Source organism: Propithecus coquereli, unplaced genomic scaffold (assembly GCF_000956105.1).
Source record: "Propithecus coquereli isolate 6110/MARCELLA unplaced genomic scaffold, Pcoq_1.0 Scaffold282, whole genome shotgun sequence".
NCBI lineage: Eukaryota > Metazoa > Chordata > Mammalia > Primates > Indriidae > Propithecus > Propithecus coquereli.
In genome coordinates, this window is record NW_012148419.1 from 1243206 (window position 1) to 1257807 (window position 14602).

The 14602-nt window shown below is 40.1% G+C and overlaps 1 protein-coding gene across 1 annotated transcript in view; it reads left to right on the forward strand.

The window, feature by feature from the left end:
- The window catches only part of E2F7 (E2F transcription factor 7), a 36032-nt gene that overhangs the window by 6766 nt on the left and 14664 nt on the right, over nucleotides 1–14602 (forward strand). Inside the window, exons 4-7 of the mRNA XM_012648364.1 lie at nucleotides 4085–4253; nucleotides 8045–8335; nucleotides 9593–9751; nucleotides 11198–11332. Coding sequence (XP_012503818.1) covers nucleotides 4085–4253; nucleotides 8045–8335; nucleotides 9593–9751; nucleotides 11198–11332 — 754 coding nt within the window. The remainder of the gene's footprint in view (nucleotides 1–4084; nucleotides 4254–8044; nucleotides 8336–9592; nucleotides 9752–11197; nucleotides 11333–14602) is intronic.

Below are 14602 nucleotides of genomic sequence, written 5' to 3' on the forward strand. Positions count from 1 at the left end.
TATATTTTTAGTTGTCCAGATAATTTCTTTCTATTTTTAGTAGAAATGGGGTCTCACTCTTGCTCAGGCTGGTCTCGAACTCCTGACCTTGAGCAATCCACCTGCCTCAGCCTCCCAGAGTGCTAGGATTACAGGCGTGAGCCACCACACCCGGCCTGGTAGATTTTTTTTTTAAGCTATAAAAATAGCCAAAATGAAAAAATTGGGAGGAGATAAGAGAAAAAGATGTCCTGAATTATAACTTAAAATTAAGAAAACACCATTAATTTAATCCACTATACATATCATTGGAGTGCTAGAACTAACAGATTGTTTCATGTAACTAAACACAAATCATACAGTTTTGAGAGTAGTTTTTACATGCTTAAAGCCAGAAAAATTTCACAATTCCTTTTTTAAGTCTGAGTTATTCTTTGCTTCCTTTCCATTTTATATTTAATGTTGGAAGCACAAGGAGCTTGGTTTAGAAGGCCCTGGGTTCAAATCACTAGCTAGGTGCCTAGGGGAAACCACTCAGCGGCTCTGCACCTCAGTTTACTCATCTGTAAAATGGGAATCGTGGTACCTGCCCTGGTTTCATTACATTTTATTCTAAAAACTAAATACAATTAAGTGTTCTTTTTGCTGTCAAAAGCATATAAATATTAGGGTTTTTTTTTTAATTTTCTTGACAAAAATATAGCAAAGTGAAAATCACCCAATGGGAATTGTTACTGACCTCTTTTATAAGGTGACATTATTGATATCTTACTTTGGAAGAACTAGTTGTTTAACATGGCCCTAAAACAAATTAAATTTTTGGGTTTTGTACTCAAGCTTTATAAGGAGATTTTAACTGATCAGTCGCTAGAAATGTTCACCACTACTTGGAAGTAAATACCTTAAATTTGAGTGGCCATAAAACAGACTTTTAATATCCTTTTAAAATTGGCCTTTTGATACACTATTTGATCATATAAAATACACTTACCCTATGCAATACCTTTAACCCCCATAAATCTACCTCTCAGCCCAAAAGCCAGAGCAATACTGTTAATTGACATCTGCCTCCCCAATGGAGCAACCACTCTCCTGAATTTGTATTTATCACGTTCCTGTATAGTACATTGCATAGATTGGTTCGGTTTGGTTTGGTTTGGTCATTAGGCTTTGTAAATTTGAATCTATATGTAGTATACAATCTTCTGAGACTTGCTTTTTTCAATCAACATACTTCGTTAAGATTCATTTGCATTTTTGTATGTAGCTGTAGTTCTTTCATTTTCATTGCTGTGTGGTATTCCATCGCATGAATACACCACAATTTATTTATCTGTTCTCCTGTTTATAGCTGTTTGAGTTGTTTGCAATTTAGAGCTAATATGAACTATGCTGCTATGATATTCTTGTTTATGTCTACTGGTGTACATATGTAAGAGTTCCCTAGGACAGGGGTTCTTAAAGTGTGATCTGGGGACCTCATGTCCATAAAGAGTCTTACAGGTCAATGAGGTCAAAACTATTTTCATAATACTAAGATATTTGCAATTTGAACTCTCATTTTCTCCCAAGTGTATACTGCAGTCTTCCAGTAAGTATACAATGTGGACATTGCAACAGATTGAAAACGAAAGCAAACACAAGAATCCAGTTCTCTTCTATTAATCCAGATACTAAATAGATTTGAGAAAAATGTATAAAATACTGACCTTTTTCTCACAAAACATTTTAACTGTCTCAGTTTTAATTTCTAATTCAGTTAACTATCAGTAGATAAAACCTACATAAATAAAAAGCTCTGTAGGGTCCTCAGTCATTTTTAAGAATATAAAGGGATCCTGTGAGAAAAACATTTAAGAACTACTGTTTTAGGGTATATGCTTAGTAGTGGAATTGCTAGGTCATTAGATATGCAAATATTCACAAGATAATGCCAAATTGCTTTCCAAAGTACTATTTGCTTCCACCAGTAATGTATAAACATTTATTGATCCACATACTGACACTTGAAATTGTTAAATTTATTAATCTCTACCAATCTAGTGGTTATACAATTTATATCTTTTTGTGGTATTCATTTGCTTTTCCTTGGTTGCTTGGGAGGTTACGCTTCCTTCCACATGTTTATTGGCCACCATGTTTTTCCCACTTCTGTGAAATGCCTGTTTGTATTCTTTGCCAATTTTTACTGGGTTGTTCATCTTTTTCATATTGATTTGTTGGAGTCGATTATATATTCTTGCTACTAAACTTTTATCAATTATATATGTTACATATATATTCTTTCAGTTTGGTGATTATCTTTTCCCTTCGTTTCTTTTTGATGGACAGAAGTTCTCAAGTTTAACGTAGTGTAGTATATACATTCTTTCTTTTAAGGGTAATGTTTTTTGTGTCTATTTAAAGAAATCCTTCCCTATCCCAAGGTTAGAAAATTATTTTCCTATATTTGCCTCATTTAAAATCTGCTTTATTTGTTTAAATCTTTATTCATTTGGAAATGCTTTTTGTGCATGATGTGAGTCAAGAATACATCTTTGTTTTTCTGTTTGTATAATCAGGTGTCCCTGCACCATTTATTCAGTTCTTCCCTTCCTCACCATTGGCAGTGTTACCACTTTTATATGTCAAAGTTACATTTATATGTATGTCTGTTTCTGGACTTTTCTGTTCCATTAGCCAATTTGTCCATCCCTACTCCAATACTCTATTGTAATAAGCCTTCATATCAGGTGAAACAGAACCCTCAACTTATTTGTCTTGCTTGTGTGTGCTATTGTTGGCTCTTTGTTCTTCCATTTTATATACTTTACATTGGATTTAATTTTAATTGCGTTGAATCTGTAGATTAATTTGAGAAGAATTAACCTTGTTATGGTACTGAGTCTTCCTATCTAGGAAAATAGTATATATAAGTTTTAAATATCCTTCTTTAAGGTCTAAGTTTTAGTATTTAATGCAAATAGATTTTTGCTAGATTTATTCCTAAAAACCTTACCATTCTTGTTGCTTGTGTAAATGATGTCTTTTCAATTCATTTGCTGTTACTGTTGTATAGGAATGCAGCTGATTTTTTAAAATATATTGTCTCTACCTTGTTAAATTCACTTATTATTTTTAATAACTTGTCTGAGGTTCTTTTCAGTTTTTTATATGAACAATCATATATTGTCTGCAGAATGAAAAGTTTTACTTATTCCTTTCCAGTCCGTGTGCCTCAATTTCTTTATCTTGTCCTCATGCATTGAGTAGGATAAGTGATAATGGGCATCCTTATCATCTTCCTGATTTTAAGGGAAAGTTTCCAAGTTTTTCCTATTAAGACAGATATTTGCTATTGTGTTTTCATGAATACACTTCATTGAAGAAGTTCTCTCCTATTCCTAATTTTCTGAGGACATTTTTGGAAATCATGAATGAGTGTTAAATTTATCAAATGCTTTTTCTGAATCTATAGATAATCATATCACTTTTCTCCTTGTATCTGTCCCTTAAAAAGCCTTTTACTTTCTTGGGGCTTGAATGGAGCCCCTTTCGAATGTGGGTTGATGGTACAAGGATGCTAGTTTAGTATACTTACAAATGAGAAATAATAAGATTTAACTGCCCTAGTTCAGTTTCATCAACCTTTGGTCAATTGTAAAATGTAAAACAATTTGGTGACTGGATGCAGGCCAGTGCATCTCAAACTTTCATGTCAATAGGAATCACCCAGAATCTTCTGACAGGGCAGATTCTGATGCAGCAGGTCTGGGATGAGGCCTGAGATTCTATGTCTCTAACAAGCTCCTGGCGATGCTGATTTCATGGATCCGACAAGCACACCAGTAGCAAAGGTGTAGCTACCTAGAAATGACTACATTTTTCATTTTTTAAACTTTTAAGTAATACACTCAGCCTCAAATTACAAAGGAGAAAAAATTCAGCCCAGACAAAGCAATAGGTAAAACATACAGAAAATTATATTAGGAAATGTATTTTAACCAGAATCTAGGATGGTATGGATTGAGATGTCCCCCCAATTTGCCAATACCAGCCATTGCAATTTCTCCATTAGGATGTTAACCGTGATATCTTCCCCCTCCCTTCTCTCTGCCCTCTATAGCTTGTTGTTGTTGGGAACAGTGCTGTGGACGAATTTGAAAAGCAAAGGCCAAGCAGAAAACAGAAAAGTTTAGGGCTCCTGTGTCAGAAGTTTCTAGCTCGCTATCCAAGTTATCCCTTGTCAACTGAGAAAACTACCATCTCCCTAGATGAAGTTGCCATCAGTCTTGGTATGTATTATGAGATTTCCTGGAGGCCCGTCTCCAGCTACAGTGGGAAACTGGTTTCCTTGGGCAAGCCGAAGGCTTCAGGCAGCGTGAGCCCTCCAAAAGGTTGAGCACGCAGAGCTTCCTTTGTTATCATCGAATTTCTCTTCATTATGCATAGGATTTCAGGGAGCCTTCTAGACCTGAGGGCCAAACAAAAATTCTGTTTTTTTTAGCCTTACAAAGTATTTTCATAAGAGGCAATATTTTTTTGTGACTTACGTTACAAACTAGTATCTCATATTTTAAATTCATCTTACTTCAGACAGACTCAAAAAATATTTAGAAATTGCCTGCTTTTGATTTTTAACAGTGCTTCTAGGAGATCAGAACTGGTGTCATTTCGCCTAAAGCAAGATTTGAGAGCATGAGCATTATGTTTGAAACCCTATAGCATGATCTTCACACCAAGCTCATCAAACTAGAAAAAGCACATTTGGACATAACTCAAACAGCTAAACCTTATAACAAAGAGGAATACATGTGTTCATGAGGCAGGAGTATGTAATGTAGGATGGGCATATTGGCTGTAAATATGCATACAGCCGCTTCAGCATAGAGACCCCTAGTGGACATGGATTGCAGTTGGTTCCAGGATGAACATGCTGTTGATAATCATTAAGCAAAAATCACAATGATTTAAAGATGTCAGGGTGTCCCCTTAAAAAATTGGAGGGTTTTACATACAGAATAAAAAGAAGAATGTTCTGAAGAAATTAGCTAAATAAATAAATGATGGATTATAATTTTTGTTTGTTTCTTAGTTCTACTTCTTCCATAGCCCAGAAGAATGTGCCCTAGTAGACGATGATCAATCTGAATTATTCACTCTCATAGCTAAAAAGATTTTGGTTGTTGAAACTGAGATGATGAGGAGGCAGTGAGTTGTGATGGGAAGGCCATGTCCTGGGCTTTGGGTCTGATAAAGCTAGATTCGAAGCCCTGCTCTTAATTTACAGGCTGTAAGAGCTTTAAAAAGTTAATTAACCTTTTATTGTGTATGGTGTAGGGACTATAGCGCCTACCTTGCAGAGACCTGGCAAAGCTGGGGGTGATGTCTGTAATGTGCCTAAGTCGCTGCCTGACATGGATAGCTCCTATTACTACATGGAACAGTTTCTACTCAGCTCTTACTAGAATGCCTCCAGCCCCACTCCCCCAGCTGTCCCATCAGCCTATATAGCTAGGAAGAGGAAGTAGAGTGCTGGGGTTCAGGAGCCGCTTTGGAACCCAAAGTTATAATACAGTATTCTAGGATTGGTGGCATTTGATCAAGAAAAGGAAAGTAAGCCAGCCGGACAGAGGCACGGTGAAGAGCCAGTGAGGCACACGGGGCTGGAAACTAGTTTCGTGGAAGATGAGCATAAAATGACAGATTGTCTGGTGTCCTTCTCCCTGGGGTTCATGAAGCCTACTTCCTCCTATACCAGCTTCCACCAAGGGTCTTGCACTGATGTCACTGCAGAAGACAAAAGATTAGATATTGGAGGCCTGTGTTACAGGTCCCAGGGAGGACTCCCCTGTGGGCTACAGATCATTCTGCAGATCCCCATGTTACGGCTGCCTGCATCAGAACTCCAGGGATTTTTATAATACAACAGCCCTCCAATGCCTCCTGATCACCCAGACCTGCCAAATGAGCATGCCATGTCTCTTCATGTGAGGCTGAAAAATGGGATCCCTTGCTGAAAGCTATTTCAGTGGTGACTGTCTTTTGGGGTTGAGTTGAAACTTCCTGCTACATCCCAGGGTACAAGCTACAAGACCAAGGATGTGTAGAGTATTCAACTTGCACTGTTTCTCAGATTCTGGTGCTATGTAGATTTGACGTTGATATCATGGGTAAGAATTTAAAGAACTGGGAGTGACTTTAGTAAATGGAAAATAGCAAAGCCTAGGACACTGGGCTGAGAATTGTTCTTAATAAGTTCCATTGGGAACTAAAGGAAGCATGGCAACAACTGGTAAATCCTTGACCGTATAACTCAATGCCATGATGAGGAGTAATAGAACTACTTGAATACAAAAGAAAAAGAAGACTGAGTGCCAGGGAAACCCTTCCTGACAGAGCAAGCCCCCAGAGTAACACATGGGTCTTCAGACCTGTGAAATGGAACTTTTTAGTGCACTAGCCAGTGGACAGTTAAATTCAGTCCAGATTAAAGAGGTGAGTGAATGAGGAGGCAAGCAGCCACCACTACTGAACACCCAGTGTGCATACTAAGCATAGTCGCAGCTCTCCAAGTGGTCAGAAGCTTCTTTTATTTTTGCTTCTTGGGATGTCTAGCCACTAGATGGAGACTTAGCAGCTTGTTATCAAAAACAAAATAACAAAACAGGCGGGCATATGGCTGGCCCTGGGGTGTCTCAGTTGCATTCACATGACATTTCTAATGGGAAGGTTTATAGAATGTTACTCTCTAAACAAGACATGTTAATATATGAAAACAGACTGGAATAAAGAAGCAGGCAGTTCTGGACAAGGGGCTGCCGACTGCTCCTGCCAGCACCTTCCGGCAGGCATCTGGCACCGAAGTCTGAACTTCTAAGGGTAGCCAGCCTTTCAGGGTCATGAGCCGAAATGTTCTGATTGACTATAAAAGGCCTCTTCATGCATGTGATAGAACTTCTCTCAGCTCCAGAGTTCTTATTGTAATTTGGTATATTTCTCGTGTTTAGTCTTTGAAGGGCCAACAGCTACGTTCACTGAGTCTGCCCTGATTATATAAGAGCTCCTGGGAAGTGAAAAGAAAGAGGGCATCTTTGTAGCTGGGCTGGTTTCCTGCAAGATGCCTAGAGGCTTTTGCTATGGATACTTAGATGAGAGCAAAGTAGGCCATGAGTCCAAGGGCCTGTTTCACAACACAATGAGTCACAGACTTGAGATTTTTAGAATCGGTTTCTACTGTGACCTCTTATGCTAGCAGGGAGTTGGGGTATCTCTAATGCCATGCAAAAAGTATTTATTTAAAATGAATGCCAACTGGGGACCCTTTACATTTATGGTTGCATCTAATCCTCATCATTTTATGCGATAAATGCTAAGGCATAGAAAGGTTAAGTAACTTCCCAACTAGTAAGGATAGATCAGGGATTCAAATCCAGGCAGTCTGACTGCAGAGCTCCCAAAGTTAACCACTGTAAACACTTTTTTTTTTTTTTGAGACATTCTCTCGCTCTGTTTCCCAGGCTAGAGTGCCATGGCATCAGCCTAGCTCACAGCAACCTCACACTCCTGGGCTCAAGCGATCCTCCTCCCTCAGCCTCCCAAATAGCTGGGACTACAAGTGCACGCCATGACACCCAGCTAATTTTTTCTATTTTTAGTAGAAACGGGGTCTCGCTCTTGCTCAGGCTGGTCTCGAACTCCTGAATTCAAGTGATCCTCTCACCTTGGCCTCCCAGAGTGCTAGGATTACAGGCATGAGCCACTGTGCCTGGCCAGTACTTTTTTTTTTTTTTAAGGGATGGGATCTTGCTCTCTTGCTCTGTCGCCCAGGCTAGAGTACAATGGTGCAATCACACCTCATGTGATTTATCCTAGATCTTTTTGAGGGTTGGATCCCAAGAAGGAAAAGGAAAAATAATTTGTTGCCTCCATCCTTACAGGTTGAACTTATTGAGCATCTACACTTGCCGGGCATTGCGTTGGGCATCATGCAAAGTAGTTCACAGGCACAGTCCAGGCCCTCAGGGAATTTATACTCAAAAGCGTTCATCTGCGTGAAGTCTGTTGGCTTCTGTTTTTCAAACAGGTGTGGAGAGGAGACGTATCTATGACATTGTAAATGTGCTGGAGTCACTGCATCTGGTCAGCCGGGTGGCCAAGAATCAGTATGGCTGGCATGGACGGCATAGCCTGCCCAAAACCCTGAGGAACCTCCAGAGACTGGGAGAGGAGCAGAAATACGAAGAGCAGATGGCTTACCTCCAACAGAAAGAGCTGGACCTCATGGATTATAAATTTGGAGAACGTAAAAAAGATGGCTATCCAGAGTCACAAGATCCACAGTTACTGGATTTCTCTGAGCCCGACTATCCCTCTTGTGAGTCCATTGTAACCTCATGAGTAATGGCAGAGAGACAGCAATGATCTCTTCTGAAGAGTTTCACTGCTAAGATGGAAAGTGCCAGACTGACAACCCTGGAGGGAGATGTCCCCTTATTCTCTCTACTGGAGAAAGGGAGACAGATGGCTCCCGACTGGGCTGCCCACTCGACCTCACTTGAAACCTGTCTCATGGCACTTCACCAGTGTTTGGCATGTTGGGACCGTCTATTGCTAACGGTGCTCCCATTTTAGATTGACAGCCCCATGCTGTTTTCTTTTGTGAGACATTAAGTAAAATTTACTTTGAAGAAGTGATCGTTTCAAAGAATTTTGTCTAATTGTGTACTGGAGTAGACTACTTAGAAAAGAACCCCATTTGCAGAAAATGTTGATAAGAAAGATAGATGCCCCCTGCTTTCATTTGGTGCAGAAATTTTGATTCATATCTGCATTGTTCTTCCCTTCCAACTCATATTTATCCTCTTCTTTTAGTCATTGATCTTCTTCATTCTTACCCTCCTCCGTGTTGCTTAGATGACAAAGTACAAGTATCACACTCACATTTCACTTGCAAATACAAGAAATAGAAATGGAAAGGAAGGGGGGCCTGGTTTTCATTAGATTCACTGCCTCATGCCTTTTAGTTCCACCCCATGAGCCAAGACTTATCCTAACCAGAGAAGACAGCCATCTGTTGGGGACAGTGTGCCTGCCCTCCACAGGAACACACATCTAATCAGCCTATTTATGTGTAGTTTATTTATTCATATATTTCTGAAAAGAAATGGGATGGGTGGGCACCAACTATGTTTAGGGTATAGTCTAGACAGTGTGGGCACAGAGAAATAAAATGGAGTTCTTGCCTTTTGAGAGGAGAGTTGATGTTCTGAAAACAATTCCATATCCCTACCCTGTCTTTTTATCCTACATTAATGGTTCCAAGAAGTTGCTTCAGGAAAACTGCCACTTATGATTCTATTATATGAAGTATAAGCATAAAGCATTGAGAGTGGTTTCAAATACGCATTTCAGAGTTTATGTCTACTCTAGAGTAATAATTTTATAAGCCACAAGAAAATCCAGCTCATTTCTTTATGAGCTGACTTTTGGGATGTGTGTCCAGTAGGGTTCTGTCTATAAAGAGGGTGATCTTCCATCTGCTGGGAGAGTTAGATAGTTCTGGCAAATGCAAGGACAGTCTCTCTTGTAGAAAATCGTGTGTTTTGATGCTTTCATTTCATTCCCTTTGTAGCATCAGCAAACAGTAGAAAAGACAAGTCTCTGAGAATTATGAGCCAGAAGTTCGTCATGCTGTTCCTCGTCTCTAAAACCAAGATTGTTACTCTGGATGTGGCTGCCAAAATACTGATCGAAGAAAGCCAAGATACCCCGGACCACAGTAAATTTAAAAGTAAGAATCTTCACCTAAATCCACTTGTCAGCATAAAAAGGGTGGGATTTCATATGTTGATATTTTCTACGTCTGAGATAAAAGTTATATAGAGAGAGGCATGTACTCCTTCCTACACTCATAAAGGTTTTCATTGCTGTGAGAGGTAAGTTAGTCACATACTAGAATTCCTCTTAAAGCCTGTCAGATGCCTTCCCTGGATGGTTACAGTGGACGGTGAGAAGCAGAATGCCGTCCTGAGAACGCTGGTCAGGGAGGGTGTGAGTTACTTTGCATTTCTCTTTAGTATTACTGCATCCGAGACAGAATGTCTGAGCTTTCTTTCCCCTTTTTTCCCCACCCCTTGCATACTCTTCTGAAGGGTGGAGATGAAAGTTGTCTAAGGTAAGACCCAGAGGAATGGCCAGGGTAGGGTGGTGGGACAGGGCTGCTGAACAGGGAGAGTGCCTGAGCTTCATGCTTAGTGCATCTTCCTCTTCCGTCCAGCTTGGATGCCGAGCCAAATGCCCTGGGCTGCCAGAAGCCCGTTCAAGCCCCTGGAAGCCATGAGCTGAACATTCTCTAGCTTTTTCATTGTTTCCAACTGGAATTATACCACCCTTGCAGGTGAAATGGCTAGAGAAAATCCAGCCTTGTCAGGATTGGGAAGCAGAAAGCTACAGCTGGGTGAATGCATGATGTTTCTGGACGATAAGCAAAACTCCTTTGATCTTAGCCTGAGGTCAACTGGGTTTCCTACCTGTAAATTGATTTCTTGAATCAAAAATACTTTGTGGTCATCATCCTGCCTGTTTAATGTGTTACCACCCCTTCTGAGTTTTTCCTCTAGTAGATGCACATGTAGATCTCTCTCCCAAAACCTCTTAAGATTTAGGGCATGCCCAGCCCAGCTCTTCCCACTGAGTGGCCAGAATACCAGGATTTTAGGTGAGGAGCTGCCTGTCTTTAGCACAGTTGTACCTCGTGACCTTGAGTCTCGGCCATCCTGTGTACCCAGGAGTGCAACCTGGCAGGAAGCTGTGAGGAATCGCTGTTATTTTCACAGACCAGCTGCCTGGTGGAGCTGGTACCGTGATCTCCTGCAGGGCAAGCTTTTGATGTGCTATATCAGAATTACATTTACTAAGCCTTTAATTACGGCCCATGTCCTCCCTTGGTGTTTTCGCAATCCCAGTGCTCCCTGCTTGTCACCAGGTGCCTCTTGTAAGAGGTGTGAAGTTGTGGAAATGGAATGACACACTGACCTTCCCTTGGTATGTGTCTCGAGATACCGCAGATACATAAAATCCTGAGTGATTTCATGACAGAGTCATTGGTCTCTTCGTCCCACCCCACTGCTTTCCACTTGAGGTTTTTATAATGGCTGAGAAAAGTTACCTGTCACATAAACTAAAATGTAGTGGTGTCGCAGATGGCATGACCATAATTGTGTTTTACATCTTCAAGCAAAGGTACGACGCCTCTATGATATAGCCAATGTTCTGACCAGCTTGGCTCTGATAAAGAAAGTGCACGTAACAGAAGAGCGAGGCCGTAAACCAGCCTTCAAATGGATCGGGCCTGTGGACTTCGGCTCCAGCGGTAAGGTGGCGTCATTTTCTAGGGAACTGTTTCATTTATAATCCCCAGTTCCTTCTCTAAATCATACATCTACTACACAGTGAGACTGATCTCCTTGTTTTCCCATAACCCACGTCACATACAAAATTAGACTAGTGACTTCGCTTTTGGAATAATGAGCATTAGCCTACAAATGGTATGTGCTGGTTGGCTCACACACAATAGGAAGGGAAATACTGAAAGCATGTAATGTGAGGGTTTCTGTAACTACAAAATTATAGCTTTTTAGGTTTTTAAATTTCGTTCCAAAGCTTTTTCCTGGAAGTTTGGGACTGAGAATTAAAAACACCTCTTTTGAACACTGGTTGTTGTTTCTACATTAGCAGAATAAAATATGGTTTTTCTTTGAAATTCCATCAAATAACTATCACAAAACTAATATGGGGTAACTAATATGTGGTAAGATTGTATCCGAACATAGTGTGGATGTAGTGGACACCTTTGTTGTAATTTATTTAAAAGGTTACAGATGTCAAAATTTTACTTAACTGGATTAAATAGGGCATTATCTTCTGCTATGTCACAGGTAATATCTGAGCAATCAGGGAATAGATCCTACTGCACCGACTGTTTTACATACAGCTCGCTACCTGGGAAAAAGCCATTAAAGCTATTTCTAAATTACCCTTCCAATTTTGGTGTTTGTGGTATAAATTTGTGCCACTTAACCCAGGCTTATAAAAGATACAGCTCTCCACCTCACTTATAACACATTATTCACTTAGGATCTAGATGAAACCACTTAAAATCAAGTATAACTAATTCAACCCAGTAAGTACTTAGTGTGGGCGGTTTGCCAATTATTATACCAAATGCCATGAGAGATTTAAGATGTGGGTGACACCATCCCTGTCTGCATGAATATACAATTTTGCCATTTTCTGCTTCTCTGCCTTTGGCTTCTATTTTTTTCACATGCGAAGCCCTCTTCTTTTTGACACAAAAATATTCTACTCAACGTTCAAGATCTGGCTCGAGTGTCAACTTCTACGTGAAGTTTTCCCTGATCACCCCGAGCAAAGAGTGTCTCATCTGAACGACTGCAATTTAGTATTGTGCTTGGTGAAGTTGATATTGCAGTGTTGCCCCTGCCCTCCACATTTGAGGCCAGACATCATCTTTATTCATCTTTGATTATCCCATAGTACCCAGAACAGTGCCTTTCTCACTTCAGTTGGTTAATGAGCTTCTATTGAAGGTGCGTAAGTTAGCGTAGGTTTGAAAGTTAGAGAGCCGTGAAGTGCTAGACAGGGTGGTACTGGCTCTGCTGGAAATCAGAAAGGATACAGGTTAAGTTTGATGGACTTTTGGGCTTTGGAGGGATGAAGGAATATGCTGGAGAGATCAGTACCCTGATTTAAGTGGAGAGTACAGGATAGAGAATAATGAGATATACAATATGATCAGTTGGGACCACATTTTTGGAAGGCCTCAAAAGTGAGGCAAGAAATTTGGATGGAATGTGATAGGCAGAATTGACAAGTCTTTGGACATAGAGATTAGAAGAGAGGAAGGACTCGAAGGTGGTTGGTGCCATGGAAGAAGTAAGATAGCTGGGAAGATAAGCTGGTGTTGAGAAGTCAGGGAGTTCACGTGGTTGTACAACCAGGGGGACAGCGTTGGAGAGAACTCTGTGATCTCACATGGGAAAGAGAGTTTGGAGCCAGGTCAGGAACCTTAAACTGAACTTATTTTCTCTACCCTTCAGAAACCTGGTCCTCTGTATTTCCTAATTCCATTACTAATAACATCGTCATCAACCCAGCAACCAAGTTTGGAACATCAAGTCACCTTTGATTCCTTGACCCACTCTCCTTCACCCCTCAGGCAGCAGTTCCTCACAGTTAAACCTCATAAATATCTCTCTCCTCTTCTCCTTCCCCACCAGCATGGCATAGTTCGTTATGCATGGGTGTTTTCTTCTTTTTAACAGCTTTATTGAGGTGTCAGTGACATGCAGAATATGGCAGGAAGTTAGTTACAATTTGATAAGCTGTCGCATATGTATGCACCTGTGAAATAGTCATCACGGTCAAGGTAATGAACACACTCATCACTCTCAAAAGTCTCCTCCTGCTCCTTTGTAATCCCTCCCTCTGGGCCCCAACTGCTATCCCCAGGCAACCACTCATCTGCTTTCTGTCACTCTGTATTTGTTTATGTTTTCTAGATTTTTTTATAAGTGAATCAGATATAGTCAATCCTCATGATTCACAGATTCCATATTTGCAATCCCTGTGTTCTGTTCACAAGAGTGCCCAGAGTGAGTAACTCTTTATAGCAAAGAAGATCTTCTGTTATGACCTGAATGAAGTATAAAATCTACATTGAGTCAGTAGTATCAGTTGATTCATCCAAAGTGATTGAATAATATATATTTTCCTTTTGAAGTATTGCATGAAGTTTTTCTGTTAACTTGAAGGCTAATTTATCTGCTGATCAGTTATGGTTCTCTTTGAAAGAGGCAGTTGTTTGTATTGAAACATTATCATGGTCTAAGCATCCTACAACTTTGACAATGCATTCTTTCACAATTTCTATATCACTGAATGGCTTCTCTTTTTTTCCCGAGTATATAAGCTATTTTACAGATTGCTTCAGTGACATTATTTCCAGGTCTTATTGCTGCTTAAAAGAATTGTCTGTGCTTTTCATCTTTTAATTTCTGCAGTACAACCTTTCCTGCCTCTCCCTCTAATTTAAGGTATTTGTGGTCCTTATGAGTGTTATAATGCGATGAGCATTGAATTTCTTTACTGTTGATATTGCAGCATCACAAAGCAAGCAAATTGTCTTATCTTTAGCAGAAACGAGATAATATTGCAGTTCCCACTCCTCATTAAAAAATCTGTTTTCTTCCTTCAGCGTTCTCTTGGTCTTCTTCAACATGATGGGCTGTTAAGCAGACAGAATTAAAAAATACTGTCGAGCTGTGTAACTATTTACGAATTCCACTTTAAACAGAAACACAGTGCACTGCTGTCAAAAGCTGATAACAGACTGATATACTTGACCCCCATAAACTCTCACCAACTTGACCCCCATAAACTCTCGCCAACCAGCCTCATGTGGTAGTGGCACCAATCACGCAGGGGAAATTAGAACTAAATGGTGAGCGTCACAGCCATCGATTTAGCCCTTATGGCTTACTAATGTTCTAATTGTGCTGGTCAATCTCGGAGGATTATTTTACTGAAACTTACTTTATTCTTTGGTATTTTAAATCTGTTC